Genomic DNA, 21,121 nt, shown 5'->3' with positions numbered 1-21,121 from the left:
GCCTCCAGCACTACTATAAGAATCTGGGAGTTATCTTTGACCAGGACATGTGCTTTTACTCCCATGTAAAAAAAAATTGAAAGGACTGCCTTTTTGACCGACATAATATTGTGAAAATCAGGCATATTTTGTCTCAAAATGATGCAGAAAAACTAGTCCATGCATTCAGAACTTCCAGGCTGGATTATTGCAATTCCTTCCTATCAGGCTGCCCAAATTCGTTGCTGAATATTCTCCAGTTGCTCCAGAACGCTGCAGCACGTGTTCTGACAAAAACCAGGAAGAGAGATCATATTTCTCCAATACTCACCACTCTGCACTGGCTCCCTGTAAAGTTTAGAGGAGAATTTAAAATTCTCCTCGTTACTTACAAAGCCATAAATGGCCAGGCACCTTCTTATCTTAAAGAGCTCATAGTACCTTATTACCCCACTTGAACACTGCGTTCCCAGAACGCAGGTCTACTTATGGTTCCTAAAGTCTCAAAAAGCAGAACAGGAGTCAAAGCATTTAGCTATCAAGCTCCTCTCCTGTGGAACCATCTTCCAGTCTTTGTCCAGGAGGCAGACACTGTCTCTACATTTAAGAGTAGGCTTAAAGCTTTCCTTTTTGATAAAGCTTATAGTGAGGGCTGGCTCAGGCTTGTCTTGGACCAGCCCCTAGTTATGCTGCTATAGGATTAGACTGTTGGGGGACATCCAAAGATACACCGAGCTCCTCCGTCCTTCTGTCCCTCTCCATCCGCACGCTCTCATGTCCTACCACGGCGTGTTACTAACTTAGCTCCTTCCCCGGAGTCTCTGTGCTTTGTCGTCTTGCAGGTTCCTATGGACAGTGGCTGAATCTGGATTGTGGATTTCAGCTGCGTCTCCTGCCTTGGCCCTGCCTGACATCCACTGCAACTGCTACTGCTGTTATTACATCCACTGTCACTGTTACTGTGACTGCATGTCTGTCTCTCTGTCTCTGTCTCTCTCTCTCTGACTGCTTTTCTTTCTGTCTGTCTGTCTGTCTGTCTGTCTGTCTGTCTGTCTGTCTGTCTGTCTGTCTGTCTGTCTGTCTGTCTCACTCTCTCTCTCTTGCTCTTCCTCTCTCACCCAACCGGTCGAGGCAGATGGCCGCCCACCCAGAGTCTGGTTCTACTCGAGGTTTCTGCCTGTTAAAAGGAAGTTTTTCCTCGCCACTGTCGCCAAGTGCTTGCTCATGGGGGAATTGTTGGTTTCTTTGTAGATAAAAGAGCTTGGTCTGTACCAGAGACAACTTCTGTTGTGATTTGGCGCTATACAAATAAAATTGAATTGAATTGAATTGAATTGAAAAATCTAACCAGAATTAAGGGATGTCTGTCCAAAGAAGACATGGAAAAACTTGTTCATGCATTCATTTTCAGTAGGTTGGACTATTGCAATGGAGTCTTTACTGGCCTAAACAAAAAAACAATTAGGCAACTACAGCTGATTCAAAATGCTGCTGCACGAGTCCTTACAAACACCAGAAAAATGGACCATATCACACCAGTCCTCAGATCACTACACTGGCTTCCTGTGAGTCAAAGAATAGACTTTAAAATCTTACTGTTGGTCTATAAAGCATTAAATGGTCTAGGACCAAAATATATTCTAGATTTATTGACTCCATATGAAGTATCCAGACCTCTCAGGTCATCAGGGACAGGTCTATTGTGTGTTCCCAGAATCAGAACCAAACAAAGTGAAGCAGCTTTCAGTTATTATGTGCCTCACCTGTGGAACATTCTCCCTGCACACCTGAGGTCTGCACCAACTGTCAGCTCATTTAAATCAGGATTGAAAACATTATTATTTGCTAAAGCCTTTGATTAAAGTAAATATATCTGCTCAATGATTTTAATCATTCTAAATGCTGAACTCTTTTACTGGCTACTGTTTTTAATTTTAAATGTATTTTATTTTATTTTTTCTATTCTCTTCTAATTTCTTCCTTTCTTTCCCCCATTCTTTGAAATGTATGATTTTAACGTATTTTTATGCTTCTGTAAAGCACTTTGAAATGCCTGGTGTATGAATTGTGCTACACAAATAAATTTGCCTTTGCCTTCGCCTCTCTCTTGCTCTCCCTCTCTAACCCAACCAGTCGAGGCAGATGGCCGCCCACCCAGAGCCTGGTTCTGCCTGAGGTTTCTGCCTGTTAAAAGGAAGTTTTTCCTTGCCACTGTCGCCAAGTGCTTGCTCATGAGAGAATTGTTGGGTCTCTGTAGATAAAAGAGCTCGGCCTGTACCAGCTCTGTATGGAAAGTGTCCTGAGACAACTTTTGTTGTGATTTGGCGCTATACAAATAAAACACACACACACACACACACACACACACACACACACACATTCAGCATTTAAAAAGCAATTTTCAACTGGCCATTCAATAAATAGGTTGTAAAAATAAAATCTGTAGTCAAGTGTCATTTGTTTATGCCGCCACGGCTCCCCAGAGAGCCTGCCCCCGCTGCTGAAAAAAATCCTAGAGGAAACACTGAACAGAATGTGATGATTTGGGGCAGCTGTGGTTCAGGAGGGAGAGTGGTTGTCCACTTATCAGAAGGTCGGTGGTTCGATCCCTGGCCTTGACAGTCTACATGTTGAAGTATCCTTGGGCAAGATACTGAAGCCCAAATTGCCCCCGATGCTGTACCATCTACGTGTGAGTGTGTGTGGTTACAAGCTTGTAATGAGCTGGTGGCCAAGCTATCATATGAATGTGTGCGAGACAGGATGAGTACAGACTTGTGTTGTAAAAGCTCTTTGAGTGGTCAGCAGACTAGAAAAGCGCTATATAAAATACAGTCCATTTACCAAAACACTGAAACCACATGTTTAATTGAAAATAATGTTGAAACTGAAAAACGTGGTTTTTGAAATCAGTGCCATGATTTTCAAAAAGAATTTCAAATTTTGACTGACCACAGGACAGTTTTCCACTTCACCTTAGTCCATCTTAAACGAGCTCAGGACCCTGAGAAGGAAGCTATGTTTCTGGATCTGGGTTATATACGGTGTCCCCTTGGCATGGCTGAGTTTCATCTCGCATTTGTGGATGCAGCAACAAACTGTGCTCACAGATCGTGGTTTTTGGAAGTGTTCTTGAGCCAATGCAGGGATGTCCATTACATTACAATCCTGTGTTTGTGCCATCTGAGGGCCCAAAGATTATGGTCTTCAGTATTGCTTTTTGGCCTTGTCCCTTGTGTAAGGAGTTTTTTTTCATATTCTCTCAGTCTTTTACAGACATTATGTAGACAATAGGGGTGTGCAAAAAAAAAATGATTCACAGAAGAATCAGCCGATATCAACCGATTCAGAATTGATTCACAAATTTCAAGAATCAATTCACATTTTTTGTCTTGTCTTTGATGCTGTTTTCCATTATGTTAATTTGCTAATTCTCATAGATGACACAGTTTCCACTCAAGCCCACCTCCCTGGCATGAGCAATATGGAAGTGAAGCAGTTGTTATGGAGACACCAGAAGCAATAGAGTACAAATACAACCTGCCCTGTCAACAATAAAGGCAATCACATACTTTGGATTTCAAATTCTCGAAGGGAAGAATGAGCTTGAAAAGCAATATACAAGCTTTGCAAAGTGAAGGTGAAGTATTTCAGAAGCACTACAAACTAGAGGACTCATTGAGATATTATTTGGAACAACAGCACCCAGTAGCTGCAAGTCTTCCGGCACACCAATGCACTCTGCACCAATGTTCTAAACTTCAAAGCCAACTCGGAACGGGCAAAGAAAATAACTCCATTATATTAGGGGGGCACTGTTGCACTGGAATGGAGGGTCTGACAACTATAGACATGGTTACCGATAACGGTGCTCACATGGTAGCAGCTACAGAGCTAGGCAACATAAAACACAAAAGTGTTTTCCACACATTATCAAACTCACCGCACAGAGAGCTCTAAAGCTGCTGCCTGTGTCACGACTGTTGGGGAGGATTGAGAAAATAACAGGATTTTTCCACCGTAGCACCAACGCAAATCATGCCCTCTAGCAGAAGCATACTTTTCTGGAGCTGAAAACAGATGTGGCTACAAAATGAAATAGCACATTTGAGATGACAGAAAGATTCCTAATGCAAAGGCCAGCCATTTGCATCTTAATTTGACAGAAAAAATAAATTTAGGAGCAGTGTGTACAGTGTGGTTGTTTTCCCAAATCCATGTCACAACTTGCCTGCCATATTATTCATCTACTTCCAGTGTTTCCTCTAGGATTTTTTTCAGCAGCGGGGCCAGGCTCTCCGGGGAGCCATGGCAGTGGAAACAAATGACACTTGACTGCAGATTTTATTTTTACAAACTACTTATTGAATGACCAGTTGAAAATTACTTTTTAAAGGCTGAATGTGTGTGTGTGTGTGCGCACGCTCGCGTGCACTGTGTCTGTAACCCCCGCTCCTCCCCCTCCTGCTCAGTGCGTACACACTGAAGCCACCACAGTAGTTGACCAATCACGTGCGGCTTGAACGGGAAAAAAAGTCGAGAAAAAAAAAATCCAAAAGCGGCACCCACTCTGGCTCCCAGGCAAGAGCCGGCTCCGACTGTTCACTTCAAAGAGCGGCTCTAAGAGCCGTTTTGTTCGCGACGGACACATCACTACTGACTAGCGTCATCTTCATCAGCTGTCTTTCTCTAAGCTCATCTGAAAATGCAGTCAGCAGTTACATCGTGGCATGTAGATATTAGCTTAATGCTATCAATTAGTTTACTCACCTTAGCGACACTAAGTTGGCACCGGGCCCAATTAACTTAACGATATGTTATGTAATGTTAGCTGGCCATCAATATTTTGCAAATGTCTCTTTAACTTCTAAAATCTATTATGAGTTATCATAAGCTAATATGTCTAACTTTTTTCCGGTTAAGTTGCTGCCCTATTTTCCAAGACATTCCTCTGACTCTCCGGCCCGCCACTCCTAAATGAATGTGGAGGAAACAGTGTGCTTCTGATGTTAAGAAGTATAATGCACCCAGTTTGTGTTACTGTGTGTTCTTGACTTATTGTATGTGAAAGAACAGGAAGAGAGAGAAGTGTTTCTAATCAGAGACCTCTGGCTAACAGGTGCTTAGCCCCTTGATACCTGCTTGCATTTTTTTGCACATTATTATTATTATTATTATTATTATTATTATTATTATTATTATCATCATTCTCAGCAGTTATTATTACCATTATTATCATTATATGAGCATTACCATTACAACACAACCCACTTTATGGGTTCAACAACACCCTTCTCCTACTCCAGCAGTATATATACATGAGGATAACAACATTAGGGATCGACCAATTATCAGCCTGGCCGATAATATTGGTCGATATTCAGCGTTCTTTCAATAATCGGCATCGCCGTTTTTTCCACCGATAACTGATAAAATTAATTAATGTATTTTAAAGCCAGCTCCTTTGGCTCTGATGCAGCCGTCTCTCCGCCTGAAGTCACCACTCATGGCTGTGTAACAATGTCCTGCCCACAGCCCTCACTGATTGGCTACATGGCACAAGTGAGTCAGTGACAGCCAATCAACACTGAGGCCTCTACATGCAGTGCCAAGGCCAAGACAAGGAGAAGCAGATGACTGCTCTGGTGATCCAGCAGAGATAAGGCAATAGAGTCAGTCGAAGTTACAATCAAAAACCTCTATGATGAAGTTGTAAACATACCACGACCTTATGATTTCAGTGATAACGTGCAAGCCCAGAGTTGATATTTCACCGATCTACCTGTCTAATCACATCAAGCATATGACTTTGCAAGATGAATAGTGTCGCACACCCAAATTTAAAAAAAAAAAAAAAAAAAAAAAAAAAAAGATGCAACCAAGTGAACATGACTTGAAGCTCCTTACTTAATAAAAAAAAAAGAAGACATAACGACATACCGGTAGGTAGACTATAACAAGTATAAGGGAGGAAAACCTGCTGAATTCCGCTGTTTGGCTCTGGAGATGAAACTGTTCACAACTTCAACGAGGCGTATTTCACGATGACCCACTGCTACATTATAGGGCTGAAACGATTCCTCGAATAATTCGAGTAACTCGATTACAAAAAATGATTGAGGAATTTTCTCTGCCTCGAGGAATCGTTTAATTTTGCCAGCTCAAAGCATGGTATTTCGCCCGGACTACTTATAATACGGCACAACGCGCTGACGTCACGCACGTAAAGGAAGAAGAAAGAGGCGGCGGATATGTTTGGTTTTAAACATGGACATAGAGGTAACGACGAAGAAGGAGACGAAAGTGAAGAGAAAGGCACAAAGAAAAGGCAGAAAATGTCAAAAGTGTGGGAGCATTTCAAGCTGGACACCAAGGCGAACACTGTTGCATGTATTCACTGTAAGACAGCGCTTGCATACCACAACAGTACGTCTTCAATGCTGCAGCATCTCCACCGAAGGCACCCTGTTTACTCCGAGAGCGGAGGACCGTCACCCGAGACAAGGTAAAATTAAGTTAACATAGCGCTAATTAATGAGATTAACGTTACTGTACCTTGCTAACATAACGTTAGCCCTGCGGAGGGCTAGGTTTCTATTAATTATGACAACTGTCGATGCGTGGCTAACGTGCCTTTCATACAGGCTTTATTTAATCTGTAAAAACACAGCGCTGTAGAGTGATGAGGGTGAAAAATAAAAACATAATAAATCTAACTGGGTAGTTGTCAATTTTAGCTCAGTAGTCATTGATGGATAAAACATCAAGTAGCTCTGGTGCCTAATGTGCTCCAATACAGCAGGTATCATAATTTTACTTTGAACACTGCAAAAACTCAAAATCTTATCAAAACTTTAATTTAAAACTTAACTAGAACTTAAAATTTGCTTGACACAAATGAAAGTTCAATTGAAACACGTGGGAAAAACACCTAACCTTTTAAGTGATGTGTGTTATCAGGTGTAATGACATTTTTAGGTTAGAAATAAGAAAATTTCTTGGTAAGATCCATAGTTTTTTGAGTGAAGGCAGTGAATTTGGTCAACTGGTGTAAGTTCAGGGTTTTTAAATGCACAGCCATGAACCTACTGTATTATATCATTTAGTCTTAATAATGTCAATTAACAAATTATTATTTCTCTTCTTTTTCAGTAAATCAGCACAGTCTCGCATGGACAAATTCATCTACAAAGTGCCATTATGTAGCCCCGAGCAAGCAGCTGAGCTTACAAATAGCATTTTAAACATGATAGTCACAGACATGCGCCCACTAAGCATGGTGGAGGATAGTGGTTTTAAAGCAATGGTTTCAACCTTCCACCCCAAGTACGAGCTTCCATCAAGAACTTTCTTCACAAAACAGATGGAGGAAAAAGTATGAAGTCATCAAAGCCAAGTTGAAGCAGGCGCTACAAGAGACCGACAGCGTTGCACTCTACTGATATTTGGACAAGCATCTCAACGGAGGCTTATATGGGGGTGACATGCCGCTATATTGGGAAGAACTGGAACATGGTGTCCCACTCCCTGACGACAATGCCCCTTGAGGAGAGACACACAGCTGCAAATATTGCAGAGTGGATTGAGGAGGTGATTGCCACATTTGACATTCCAGCAAAGAAAATCAAGGCTGTCGTCCACGACAACGGTGCCAATGTCGTAGCAGCAGCAAAGATTTTGGAAGGAAGACACGGATGGGCATCAGTGAGATGTGCAGGGCACACCCTCAACTTGGTTGTGCAAAGCTCACTGAAATTCCACCAGGCTATCTCCAAGTGTGTTGCTGCTGCGAGAAGCCTTGTCGAACACTTCAAAAAGAGTGAACTGGCATGCACCAAGTTGAAGGACAAGCAGAAACAAATGGGTTGCAAGGACAACATGCTGGTGCAAGATGTCTCCACACGCTGGAACAGCACTTATGCCATGTTGTCCAGGCTACAAGAACAGAGATGGCCAGTGACTGCCACACTCTCCGACCCAGCAGAGACCCAGAGAGGGAAACATTATCTGGACCTCAAACCTGAACAGTGGAATCTGATTGAGGAGCTGAACCAGGTCCTTGAGCCCTTTGAATCAGCCACAGTGTTTCTGAGTGGACAACAATATGTCACACTCTCTGCACTTCCACATCTTGTGCACAAACTTAAAAAGAACATACAGAGTCCAGAACTTGAGACTGCACCTGTAAGTTCATTCCAGACTCATGCAACAGAACAGGTCACAGAAAGATGGCAAGGACTACTTGAATTTACTCCTGAATCTCCAAACATCACCGTACTTGCTGCTGCTCTGGATCCCAGGTTTCGAAAACTGAAGTTCTTGGCTGCTGAGGAAGTAGTCAAGGTCCAAAGCGCAGTACAAGCCATGGCACTTGGAGCCAAACAGCAAGTGAGGCACCCCACTGCAAGTGAACATGGAGCAGACAGCACAGCACAGGACTCCCCACCAGCAGCACATGCCAAGAGGACTACATCATTCCTTGACTCAGACTCCACCACCAGTGACGAAGAGCAAGATGAGGAGCATGTTGATATGCTTACCTTCCTTCACTGCAATAAAGTGCTCCTTTAAAGGTTTGCACACACATGCCATGAGAGACAGATAACAAGGTGTGGCCCTTGCCTTGATTCTTCTGCATATTGCACTCACAACAGAAATGTGTGGAACTGATGATGCATGGACTCGTTCTAGTTCAAATGTTTTTGCCTCCTATATGCCACAAAGAATCCCAAAGGAGAAGACTGTTATGCCTGTAAATTCTGTTACTTGTAGCCAAAGTATTTTTTTTCTATTTTTATTAATGCCAATTGTTTTTGGTACTTACAAGAATACACTAAGTTGAAAGTTATTTTATTTTAAATTTGTGTTTTATTTATTTATTTTTTCTAGTCACATTTCCTGAGATGCAATTGCTGTTGGCTGTTTTAAACAATGTGCATCTAAAAATAAAGACATTGATTGTCTAAAAAAGGAAACCAGCGATTCATTATTAGGTGAAATGTCTTATTTTCTCATGTATATTTATAATTGCTCTTTAACCAAACAAAAATATGTTTTATCCGATTACTCGATTAATCGATGGAATTTTCAGTAGAATACTCGATTACTAAAATATTCGATAGCTGCAGCCCTACTACATTATAACTGCCACAACCGCTTTATAGCTGGGGCCAGACGCACAATAATAATATATAGGCCCTTTCGGTTACCTTTACTTTGTAGGAATAATAAATCTCCTAACGTGTCTCAGCCCCTGGGGCGGCTCCTGGTTTATCAATAAACAACACCGGAGGTGATTATAGCCTATAGGTTGAACAGTACTACACGCTAATGTGTCCTTGTTTGTTTACAATCTCTCTCCCTCAGCACTCATGCTCTCACTACACTATGGTGCAGGAACTTAACTACTGGTGTTAAATGATCATCTTTTTGCCTGTCACTTGTAAAGTCCAGGAATATGAGTCAGGCAGAGAGCACACGTTGAGGAGATTATTCTCAGTGTGTTTTATTTTCAATTCAATTCAATTCAATTCAATTCAATTCAATTCAATTCAATATTCCTTCAATAAATTTACCATCGCCTCTACAACTCGCGTGTGTAATGAAACGCTTTTCCAAGTTCAAGGATATGAAAACTGTGGTGCTGGCATGTCTCCTGCTACTGAATTGTGAGTACTAACTCAGACCCAAATTTCAGAACAGTCCAGTTCAGTTTATTTTGTTGATGGCTAAAAAATTCAGGGAGCTATTTTATTTATTTATTTATTCATTTGAGTGAGTTTTAAGGAATGCTGCTGGAAGGCCCCTGCACTTTTTGTTTTAAAAATAATTAAACTTAAAGGCATTTCAATTAAGATTTTGAGTCATTTTACAAAAAGTTAAGGTCTTTTTTTCAGTGTACACGAAACAAACAAACAAACAGTATACTGTATTCATTCTAATCCCAGGTGTGTTACTCTAAATTTTGACAACAAAATTTTCAGTTTTGCCGACTATTAATAATTGGTATCAATATCAGCCCTGAAAAATCCATATCGGTCGATCTCTAAACAACATCAAGGAGACCCCACCTGTCTGAGCACGCAACACAACTCCTAGTACAGGCGCTGGTATTATCAAGCCTCTACTACTGTAATTCCTTACTGGCAGGGCTCCCAGCATGCTCGTTTAAATCGCTGCAGATGATCCAGAATGCAACAGCTCACCTGGCCTTCAACCAGCCAAACAAGCATGTCACTCCACTGTTCATATCCCTCCACTGGCTCCCAGCTGCTGCCCGCATCAAGTATAAGTCCTTGATGCTTGCCTACAAAATAACCACCAAAACCACTCCGACCTACCTGAACTCCCTCATTCAGGTTTATGCTCGCTCCTGCTCACTACACTCTGCCCAGGAACAGTGGTGGAACAAGTTACCAAACTCCATTCGTGTCCCTCTCAATCTTTAGCAAAAGACTTTTTTCTTTAAAAAAACTAAACAAACACAAAGACACTCTCTCTCTTCTCTCTATGTACTATATGCTATGTCTCGTAGCACCTATGTCCAGTTGGACCAGACGGTTGTGTTAGGGCACTTACTCTTGCTGTTCACTCTCGTCTAGAACCTTGATTATAATGTATGAAAATCTCATACGTCACTTTGGATAAAAGCATCTGCCAAATGTCAAATTGCAATTGTAAATGTAATTGGATGACTTTAAACAAACAGTCTGTGTTCCTGTCAGACAGGAAAAACAGCTATTCCACAGCAGCATCATCACTGCTCATATGTTCTTACAAACTCCAGACAGCAGCTCACCTTGTCAAGCATCTGGTCTCTCTCCTGTTCCACATCAGCACACCATGACATCATATCATTCTGAGTCTTCTGGGTCACTGTGACCACCATCATACCAGAAGTTGGAGCCTCAGGAAACATGGACTGGAAATCTGTTCATCATTATCAAGAGACACAAAAATCATACAGAAACACTGCTTCTCATCAGCAATGAGAGCACAGCACAGCACAGCACAGAAAAGCACAGCTCTCCTTCTACTGGACTGAGTCACCATACCAGCAGAGACACCATGACAAATTCACAAAACTTAACTGTTAACTGAGGACCACATGAAACAAAAGCTTTTATTTGCCTGTAGCCTGTTTGTATACATATAACATTTTTCTTAAAAGCGAGTTCAAGTAAAAAAAAAAAAAAAAAGAATAAAGATGTGTGAGAAGTGCTGTACCTTTCTTAAGTAGTTCAGGGCAGGACTGCATAGCACACTCAACACTGGAGTTGTGAAAGTACTGTTCAGCTCTGTTGACTTTCTGAGACAAGGCAGGGTCATCTTTCTTCTCTCACACACACAGACACACACACAGACACAGACACAAAGACAAAGACACACACACACACACACACACACACACACACACACACACACACACACACACACACATAGCATAGTTTAATTTGTTAAGATGGTCAAAATGGCAGCTTCAAAAAGGGATTACAAACTTGAGGAGAGCAGTCAAGCTAAGCAATCCGCTCAGGTATCCTTTGAGCTTACTGGACAGCCTGTATTATAAGGAAGCCAATCTAAGTCTAAATTTACTTTGGCAGTTTATATTATCATTATTATTATTATTATTATTATTATTATTATTATTATTATTATTATTATAAACTGCCAATAAGCTGACAGTCTGTAGGAGGCCATGTGTATCGATTATTATGTAAGCTTTGATATTTTGTTCCTTCATTGTAAATGTAAAACAAGGGATGGGTCTGTCCCATTGTATCTGATATGCCATTGTGTGTAGCCAACTAGGTTCAGATGGGAACGAGGCATTTTGAGGTGTGTTTAGGACTGTCCTGTTGCTGAAGCCATTCTTTGCAAACCTCTGACTGAATTTCATGATGCAGGAAAGGTTTTCTTCTGATGACTCTTCCGTGAAGGTGCAGGTGTCACTGCACAGCGGAGGAGTGCACCACCACTGCAGAGACTCAACCTTCCTGAAGGTCTTTTGTAGTCAAACAGGTGTTTTTCTGTTGTTGTCTTCCCAACAATCGTATAAGCAATTTTCTAGGTCTTCCAGACCTCAACTGTTCCCGCTAAATGCCATTTATTAATTACATTACAAACTGAGGACAAGAGTACCTGAAAATGTTTTGCAGTCTTCTTATAGCTTTCTGCATTTTTGGGCATCAACTATTTCAATTTTCAGAGAGCTTGGCAGCTACTTAGAGAAATCCATGGCTGCTGGTTGTTAGGACAAGGTCTGAGGAGTCAGAGCATTTAGAAAGCTTTGAAATTGGCATCACCTGACCCTTCCTAACAATGATTGTGATTAAGCCATAGCACTATAAAACTAATTGAAGTCAGAGATAAAAGTTATGTGAACTCAAATCTCTTGGGTTTCCCAAATGCCTCCAAGGTGGTCCTTTCCCTTTTTACCTTTCTAAAATTACACAAAATAAAAATAATACATAATCTTGCCTAAAATGTTGAAGAGGATGTTTCATCTTTAACTTTATGCCTTTTGAAGATCAGTCCATCTTCCACTCAACACACCACTTCCCTTCTTCCAACACAAACACATCAGGAATAAGGCAAGGGGGGACACATGCAGTATGCAGGAGAGTGAGAACATTTTGCTCCAATAAAATGAGAAAATATGTAACATGAAGCTGAAAAATAAACTGCAATATTAACTAAATATGACCAGTTATGATGACTCCAACTTATTAAATACCAGATTGCGCAATCAAAAGTCATCCATCAACACTGAGAACAGTCAGAGGGCTCATCTGCTGCCTGAATATGTTGACCAGCTTGTGGTCAACAAATGTCCTGCAGCATAGATGCAAATCAAATTGGGTTTGTGGCCAGCTGAGGTGTTTGGAGAATGAACTAATGCAAACATCTCAGCTGCAATAATATTTAACCTAATGTCTGCTATTGTCTCCTGTCAGTTATGGTGTTTTAATTTGTTTGTGGATTGGATGATGCATTGTGAATGGCATAAATGTCTCAAAAGTTATCATACGCATTTGTAAATTTTCATTTGTAGATCATGAATTTGTCACCAATATGGAGACAACTTTCTCTGCACATAGTTTGGCCACCGCTTTTACATGCCTGAAAAGTGAACAGTATAAGCTTTGTCAAGGCAGAATGCATGGCAGAGTAGGTGAACAGGTGAACCTAACAAAATTGCCAATTAGTGAGTTCTAACAATTGTTTTTGTTAATTCAAAAATTAGCAAAAATATGAGTGCAGTAAGTCATGAATCCCGTGTCCTATATTATGCAGATTGATGATTTAATTATGTTGTTACACAGCTACATATGAATGATTAAATAAGTAATATTCCACAGTGAGCTGCACCTATATGAATGTACATGAGTTATGGTTAAAACAGTTATACCATGGAGTCTGTAGTATTAGAGTATATCTACAGAATTAACTATTATTGTTATATACAGTACCTTTGGTACAGTTAGGGTTAAACTGTGAACTAGAACAATATTTGTGGTGTCCTGGTATAGGTTTTAACACAACTGCTAACCATCCATCCATCCATTTTCTATACCGCCTATCCCTTTCGAGGTTGCGGGGAGGCTGGAGCCTATCCCAGCTGTCAACGGGCGAGAGGCGGGGTACACCCTGGACCGGTCACCAGTCGATCGCAGGGCAACACACAAGACAAACAACCATTCACACTCACACTCACATCTATGGGCAATTTTAGAGTCACCAATTCACCTAATGAGCATGTTTTTGGTCTGTGGGAGGAAGCCGGAGTGCCCGGAGAGAACCCACGCATGCACGGGAAGAACATGCAAACTTCGCACAGACAGGCCCCGCCCGGGGATCGAACCGGAGACCTTCTTGTTGTGAGGCACACGCACTACCTGCTGCGCACCTGTGCTGCCCAACTGCTAACCAATCTGAAAGTATTTTTTCTGGCCATGGTATAAAATATTCAAAGTTTTCCTTTTTTTTTTACACTTACAAGGAACTCTCCAACGACCTGGGTCAGTATGAATGCATGTTTGTCAGTGCTGGACAGAGCAGACAATTCATCAGGCACCATCTTGTGTCCTTCCAGATGGCAGTCAAAACCAACATTACCAGGTAGCTGGAACCGTTGGTCCTGAGGTCCAAAAGGTCCCATGCTCTCATCAGGCCAAACTGTCTGCAGTTCTGAACCAGGGAGGCATGTTTGGAAAAGTACATGATGCATGACATTTTAGGTTTCACAGAAAATATGTGTTAAAATGTTCAATGTAAAATAAAAAGTTTATGACATACCCATGCCAGAGGGAGTCATGGCTACGTGGGGTTCATGAGAACCCGAGGATCCAGCAGCAGAAAAGGCCCTGGCTCCAGCCACACGATGTACCAACACATGAAGCCCAGGGAGGTAACTGACCAACCTGGCTCTGCTGCACAGTGCCTGAACACAAACACGCAAACACATCAATGTTAGCCTTTCTCACCACTACATAGTGATTAGTGTGAGTATGTAGTGCATTCAGAGTGGAAAAAAAACAAGTCAGTGAAATATATTTCAAACACCTTCGTGTTCACGAATCTAAAATATGAATAAATACTAGAAACAGCATTGACATAGACATAAAGATAGACATAGACAGCGTGTGTACAGCACATGCAACAGTTTCAACAGATGCTGAACATTATAACCATCACGGTGGGAGGATTCAATGCAGGAATGTTGTATTACACTGAATTGTTTTAGGTAGGTTACGTGTTAGCCAGATTCCTTTATTGGAAGCACAAGAATGGTTCGGAGCAATCTTCAGTTCACAGTCAAAGTGTTTATTGAGGTCACATATAAAGTAGTGCTGTCAATCGCTTAAAATATTTAATCCCAATTAATCTCATGAATGTCATAGTTTTCATTTCAATACTCTTATCAACACAGAGAAGTGGATAGGCTTGCTTTGTGCAAATGTTTTTTATTGAAAACAACGTGTAGTGTTATATTTCACACTAACAATCTCACTTTGAGCAGTCATTCACATTTGAAGCAAAATCTCACACAATTTAACACTGTCAATAAACAGATGACAACAGGGTGATACAAGATAAAGTTACAAAGTGTACATCATTGTAAACTAGGACTCAGGCTATAGTGCAGTTAAACCATGGCTTAAATTTTCTTTCTTAAGTTTCCTTTGAACATACAAGTAGTCAGACTATACTGCTCTTCTGTTTAGGCTTATCAACCCAGCCTCTTATTTCTCTCCAGAAAGAATGAATATTACTTGGCTATGGCTGCAGTAAGCTTGTTCTTAGTTGTGCAAATGTGCATATTCTGGACAGAGAAGACAGATGGTTTGAAAGAGGAGTGAGAGAAGCCATCCGTGTCAAGGTTGAAAAACCGTCTCTGAACAGAGGGGGAGGTCTGAGGCACCACCTATCTCCCACATACAATGCTGTCCTTTCATCTCTTCCAAAAAGATTAAAAAATTTAGCCTCTGAAAATAAAAAACAAAGCCATACACACATGGCTCAAGGAGCCTCCCAATGACAAGAATGGGACACTAACTAGGCAGACGACTGTCGTTGACACCCAAGGGTTGCACCCTACCCGGCCTTAATGGGGGATCGTTTGCCTCACAGTAGAGTGATACCATCCTTGGTTTTGGGGGTTGGCCTCACTTAGAGGATAAAGTCTTGAATCTAACACCATTTCATTAGACTAGAGCTGTCCTATCTAGTCTGATGCGCATGAACTGATGAAGCCTGCTTGGATGAGAGGCAAAACGTCTTCCAAGACAAACTGACAAAGTCCAGTTGCGAACGATTGAATGCCCTGAAGCCTTGTTCTTAGTTGCGGTATCCATATGCCTCTGTCAAAAGCCATCCACTGTCACCTGGTTTTGACAAGGAGGCAGCGGAGAATTCGCATTCGCCGTGTGTTTGGCCATCAAGTGGTATTTCAGACTGGATGTGCTCCGGTGATAATTTAGTTCACACTGACAATACACACATATAACTTTGGTCTTGTCAGTCGACCCATCTGGCAACTTTTTGAAACTAAACTTTCCATTCAGAATCTTATTCGCATCCATTTCGGCATTAAGCGCTTGACATCCACACAAACTGGTAGCCTACTCTTTTACAGCTAGCGAGCAGACAAGACACCAAAGACGTGCGTGGGCCTATTGTTTTGTTTCCAGTTTATAATTGGATCCTGTAGTTTTCCTAACGCTACTAGAAGTGGCCACAGTTTATAAAAAACTACAAGTTCACTAGGTCACAAAGAGCGTTAATCGCGCCATAAAAAAAAATCACGCCGTTAAAATTGATTTGCGTTAACGCATTAATAACAGAATATTATTGACAGCACTAATATAAAGTAGTGCTGTCAAAAATATTGCGTTATTAGCGTGTTAGTGCAGTATTAAAATGATAATTAATGGGACATTTAGAATAGATAAAAATGTGTGATTAATTTGCGATTAATCGTGAGTTAACTATGACATTCACAAGATTAAATATTTTAATCGATTGACAGCACTAATATAAAGCAATGCAGCGCTGGTCTCAGACTGACAGAGTTCCCGCAGGATCTCTGCCAGAATGAGCCCAGATTTCAGGCAAAAGTTCACATTTATCTTCTTTGGTTTGACCAAAGCCCATACAATAAACAGACATAAGTTACAGAATGTAATTGGCCGGTTCCCAAGTAGTGGACGTACAATGCTTTGTTTGTGCCTTATGCTTAACATGTAATAAGCAATCTGTGTGCGTGTGTTGTTTAGGCGTGTATCTAAATACAACAGACATCACTAACAGACAAGAGAAGAGAAAAGTGTCATCTGGCCTTATCAAAACAGGCTCTCTCCAGTCATGTTATCTAACAACTCTTGGCTATGAAGGACATTAGTTCTAGAACATACGTGTGCAATACTAATAATAGTTTTGTGTCAACTACATTTCAGCAACCAGGGTTCATTTGACTCATTTCCACTCCAAACCTGCTCCATCTCTTTGCCCATTTCTGGATTAGCTGACAGATAGGCAGAGTCACCACACTGATCTTCAGAATGGCTCTTCAGTAATTTATGGGTGATGTTACAGAGACTGTGTCCATGTTTTATGCAGTCTATAGTCTTAGCGACCAGTGAAACTGCTTTACAACACAAGCCATTATTCACACATTCACACACACATGCATTCACTAGTGGCAGAGGCTACCGCAAGATGCCACATGCTCATCAAGAGCAAACCATTCACACACTCCAATGGCACAGCTATTGGGAGCAATTTGGGGTTCACATCTTGCCCAAGGACAATTCAACATGTAGACTGCAGGGGCCAGGGATCAATGACTTCTAATTAGTAGAGAACTGTTCTACAGCTGGAGGAAAAGAAGAGAGCTGGCTTACAACAAGATCCAGCTGGGTCTGCCAGCTCATCACAGAGTCAGCCACATGCTGGGGATCAAGGCAGCAAATGATCAAGAGGGTCCTGGAGCAGGAAGGAGCGTGCCCAAAAGTCCAGACATCAAGTTGCTACATGGCAGGGCACAAAGGTCCTGGAGGTGGTCAAGAAGGCTCTGAAACCACTTCGGGACTGATGCTATGGCAGGTGATGAGGATGTCACCCACACGTCAGACCTGAGCTACACCTTTTTGACATTAATCTCTTGGCAGATGAAGAGGACGAAAGCGAGCTGTACAATGGGTAACAAGTCAGGAGTGCAGGCAGGCCAGTTTATCACCCAGACTCTTTTACTATGGACCATGCTCTTGCAATGCAGAATGTGGTTTGATATTGCCTTCCTGAAATAAGCAAGGCCTTGCCTGAAAAAGACCTTGTCTACTTGGTAGCATACAGGTGAAACTCAAAAAATTTGAATATTGTGCAAAAGTTAATTTCAGTAATTCAACTTGAAAGGTGAAACTAATATATCATATAGACTCATTACATGCAAAGCGAGATATCCCAAGCCTTTATTTCTTATATTTTTGATGATTATGGCTTAAAGCTTATGTAAACCCCAAACTCAGAAAGGTTCAATATTGTAGGTTCAAAGTGTCACACTCTAATCAGCTAATTAATCCAAACCACCTGCAAAGGACTCCTGAGCCTTTAAATTGTCTTTCAGTATGGTTCAGTAGAATTCACAATCATGGGGAAGACTGCTGACCTGACAGTTGTGCAGAAAACCCTCATTGACACCCTCCACAAGGACGGAAAGGTAAAAGGTAATTGCAAGAGAAGTTGGATGTTCTCAAAGTTTCCACAGTCAGTGTTGAGCCATGTCATCTGCTGGTGTTGGTCAACTGTGCTTTATTAAGTCTAGGGTCAACACAACTGTCTACGAGGAAATTTTAGAGCACTTCATGGTTCCTTCAGCAGACAAGCTTTATGGAGATGCTGACTTCATTTTCCAGCAGGACCTGGCACCTGCCGACACTGCCAAAAGTACCAAAACCTGGATCAATGATCATGGGATTACTGTGCTTGATTGGCCAGCTAACTCACCTGACCTGAACCTCATAGAGAATCTATGGGGCATTGCCAAGAGAAAAATGAGAGACATGAGACTGAACAATGCAGAAGAGCTGAAGGCTGCTTTTGAAGCATCCTGGTCTTCCATAATACCTCAGCAGTGCCACAGGCTGATAGCATCCATGCCATGGCGCATTGAGGCAGTAATTCATGCAAAAGGGGCCCAAACCAAGTACTGAGTAGATATGCATGATTATACTTTTCAGAGGGCCGACATTTCTGTATTTAAAATCCTTTTTTTTTTTTTTTGATTTCATGTAATATTCTAATTTTCTGATATTTTGAATTTGAGGTTTTCATAAGCTGTAAGCCATAATCATCAAAATGATAACAAATAAAGGCTTTAAATATCTTGCTTTGCGTGTAATTTGTCTATGTAATATATTAGTTTCACCTTTAAAGTTGAATTATTGAAATAAATGAACTTTTGCATGATATTCTAATTTTTCAAGTTTCACCTGTATGTTATTCCAAAACCTGTATATATCATTAAGCATTAATGGTGCCTTCACAAATGTGCAGGTTACCCATGACATGTGCACTAATGCATCCCCATACCATGATGGATGATGGCTTTTGAACTGTGACTGACAAGCCTGATGGTCCCACTCGCCTGGAGTACACAATGTCCATAATTTCCATAAAAATGTCAAACTATGACTTGTCAGGCCACAGGACAGTGGTGAGCTCAGGATCTGGGAAGGCGGTGGCATTTTTCTGAATATGGATCACTATTTGCCAGCACAGAGTGGTGAACCCCTCCCCATCTTTACTTCAGAAAGACTCAGCCTCTCTGGGCTGCTCTTTTTTACACCCAATCATGTTTTCCAGTCTTTTGTTGCCACTGTCCCAACTTCTTAAAAATGTTGCTGGCATTAAATTCTAAATGAGAATATAATCCCCCCCCCCCCCCCCCCCAAAAAAAAACAACATAAAACTGACATTTCTCAGTTTCAACATTTGATATGTTATTTTTGTTCTATTTTCAATTAAATATGGGATTTCAATGGTTTGCGAATCATCACATTCTGTTTCTCTTTACATTGTACACAGTCACAACACTTTTGCAACAGGGTTGTAAGTCACCTAGCATATCAGCCACCAGTTTCTCATCCAAAAGTCATTTGCAGGGGTAACATTGTAACATGTCACAGGGCATCACTGGAGACTACGGCTATTGATAGGTTAGCTTTCCTTGCAAAAAACCTGTAAAAGATGTACACGGCTACACCAGAGGTGTTGTAATTAAAATGCTAGTGACATTTCACCTGTGGCTTTGACTTGCAACTGCACACTTCCTACAAGAAAATACCTTCATACATAATCATACTTATTCAGCCTAAAAATGCATAGATAAGGTTTTTGGTCCGTAATCGCCCAGTTTTATTACGGCTAGCTGACTTCAATAACTTAATCAGTTACAAACGATGACAAGAAGCTCACCTGGAAACACTTTCCGTCATCTGTGCTACTTGCAGCGCTCCTGTATTTGCTTGCGTTTTGTCTATTTGCATAACATGCAGAGCGTTGGGCTTCCAGACCACCGTACATTTCTCTCTCTGTCGCTTACAGGACTGCGCACAGACTTTACTTACACTGGCCATCCTGGTGTGCTTCTGTTTTCTTAATGTGTCCAGTAGTGTTTCTGTAAGAGTATATGCTGAAACGGTAAAGAATTATTTCTAAAGACAGCAATAGGAAAACTTGAACGTTTTAGTCTGGAGGAATCTTACACAATTCCAAGCGCTATCATCCATTACGTAACATTAGTATGAAATGGTGCCACTCAATGAATTGTGATCCATCATATTCTGAGACCTCAACAAGAATTCATGTCATTCATGTCATGTCCCAAGTCATTCTCCTACAAGTTATTGTCGAGCGTAACTGAATTTGATGGATCACAGATTTCGGTTTAACGAAATAAGTTAATAGTATATCAAATACACAAGTTAAATACATAATGCTACCTATCACTGAAGGCTAATAGGCAAGAACGAGGACTTACCCCACGTTAACGTTCAAATTAATTAGAAATGACAGCGTTGACTTCTAATAGCGTTATGTGATGAACTAATTAGTCGTACAGGTGATTATAAAAACCGAGATCATTCAAAACTAGAAGCGCTCCCTGACTGAATCACCTTGAATGGCCGCATGCGCTGTTGTGGTGGAGGTTCGTCGCCTTTGCCGGATGGAAAACAACTTCAATTCGCATTACCGCCACCCATCGGTCCGGAGTCAGTATTTTTAGGGCTACTCTGGAGCATACACAAGCCCAGCCTTCAGGGTCTTTTATTAGATGTGGATACCAGTCATTGACTGAACGCTGCAGCTGATCAGACTGATCTGACAAATCACAACATCACAGGAATTTCATACCAGAGTGAAGACAGATCAAACATTAAATTTAAGTGTAGCATTCCCAAGTTTTATATTTTGTCTGTTTTCTGTTTCACTATCTAGTTACACTTCTGTGTTGATTGTTGGTCTGAACAAAACAACCACAAACAAATTTCTTAATTTATGACAAGGATTTTTCTTTTCGTGATCTGATTTTTTCCCTCATTAACTTTTGTCATGGATACAAATAAAGCCAGAGAGAGTA

General features: G+C 41.1%; 2 protein-coding genes across 6 annotated transcripts in view; one reads left to right on the top strand and one right to left on the bottom strand.

Annotated features, from left to right (window-relative positions):
- mmadhcb (metabolism of cobalamin associated Db) overlaps positions 1-20,696 on the bottom strand; it is a 31,741-nt gene extending 11,045 nt beyond the window's left edge. Inside the window, exons 1-6 of one of the 4 annotated variants that reach the window (XM_070975296.1) lie at positions 20,522-20,696; positions 20,109-20,173; positions 14,278-14,422; positions 13,979-14,169; positions 11,206-11,311; positions 10,778-10,908 (exon numbers count right to left, since the gene is read on the bottom strand). In XM_070975296.1, the coding sequence (XP_070831397.1) occupies positions 10,778-10,908; positions 11,206-11,311; positions 13,979-14,169; positions 14,278-14,422; positions 20,109-20,117 (582 nt within the window). In that variant the 5' untranslated portion in view covers positions 20,118-20,173; positions 20,522-20,696. Of the gene's footprint in view, positions 1-10,777; positions 10,909-11,205; positions 11,312-13,978; positions 14,170-14,277; positions 14,423-19,956; positions 20,174-20,521 lie in introns of all 4 variants that reach the window. The other 3 variants (XM_070975294.1, XM_070975295.1, XM_070975297.1) reach the window with 3 other exon arrangements.
- LOC139339873 (E3 SUMO-protein ligase ZBED1-like) lies at positions 6,215-10,784 on the top strand. Of its 2 annotated transcripts, none has more exons than XM_070975293.1 (2): positions 6,215-6,378; positions 7,132-10,784. In XM_070975293.1, the coding sequence occupies exon 2, from the start codon at positions 7,453-7,455 to the stop codon at positions 8,548-8,550; it is 1,098 nt and encodes a 365-aa protein (XP_070831394.1). In that variant the 5' UTR covers positions 6,215-6,378; positions 7,132-7,452; the 3' UTR covers positions 8,551-10,784. The 2 variants fall into 2 exon arrangements, with proteins under 2 accessions (XP_070831394.1, XP_070831393.1); XM_070975292.1 differs by having other exon boundaries at positions 6,215-6,484.
- Positions 20,697-21,121: the final 425 nt, after the last annotated feature.

This window comes from Chaetodon trifascialis, chromosome 12 (assembly GCF_039877785.1).
Source record: "Chaetodon trifascialis isolate fChaTrf1 chromosome 12, fChaTrf1.hap1, whole genome shotgun sequence".
Classification (NCBI taxonomy): Eukaryota; Metazoa; Chordata; class Actinopteri; order Chaetodontiformes; family Chaetodontidae; genus Chaetodon; species Chaetodon trifascialis.
This window is presented reverse-complemented; position numbering and strand designations above follow the sequence as displayed.

Bases quoted from the DNA above. Each gene is read 5' to 3' on its own strand.
- LOC139339873 (XM_070975293.1), top strand. From the start codon at position 7,453: ATGGGGGTGACATGCCGCTATATTGGGAAGAACTGGAACATGGTGTCC.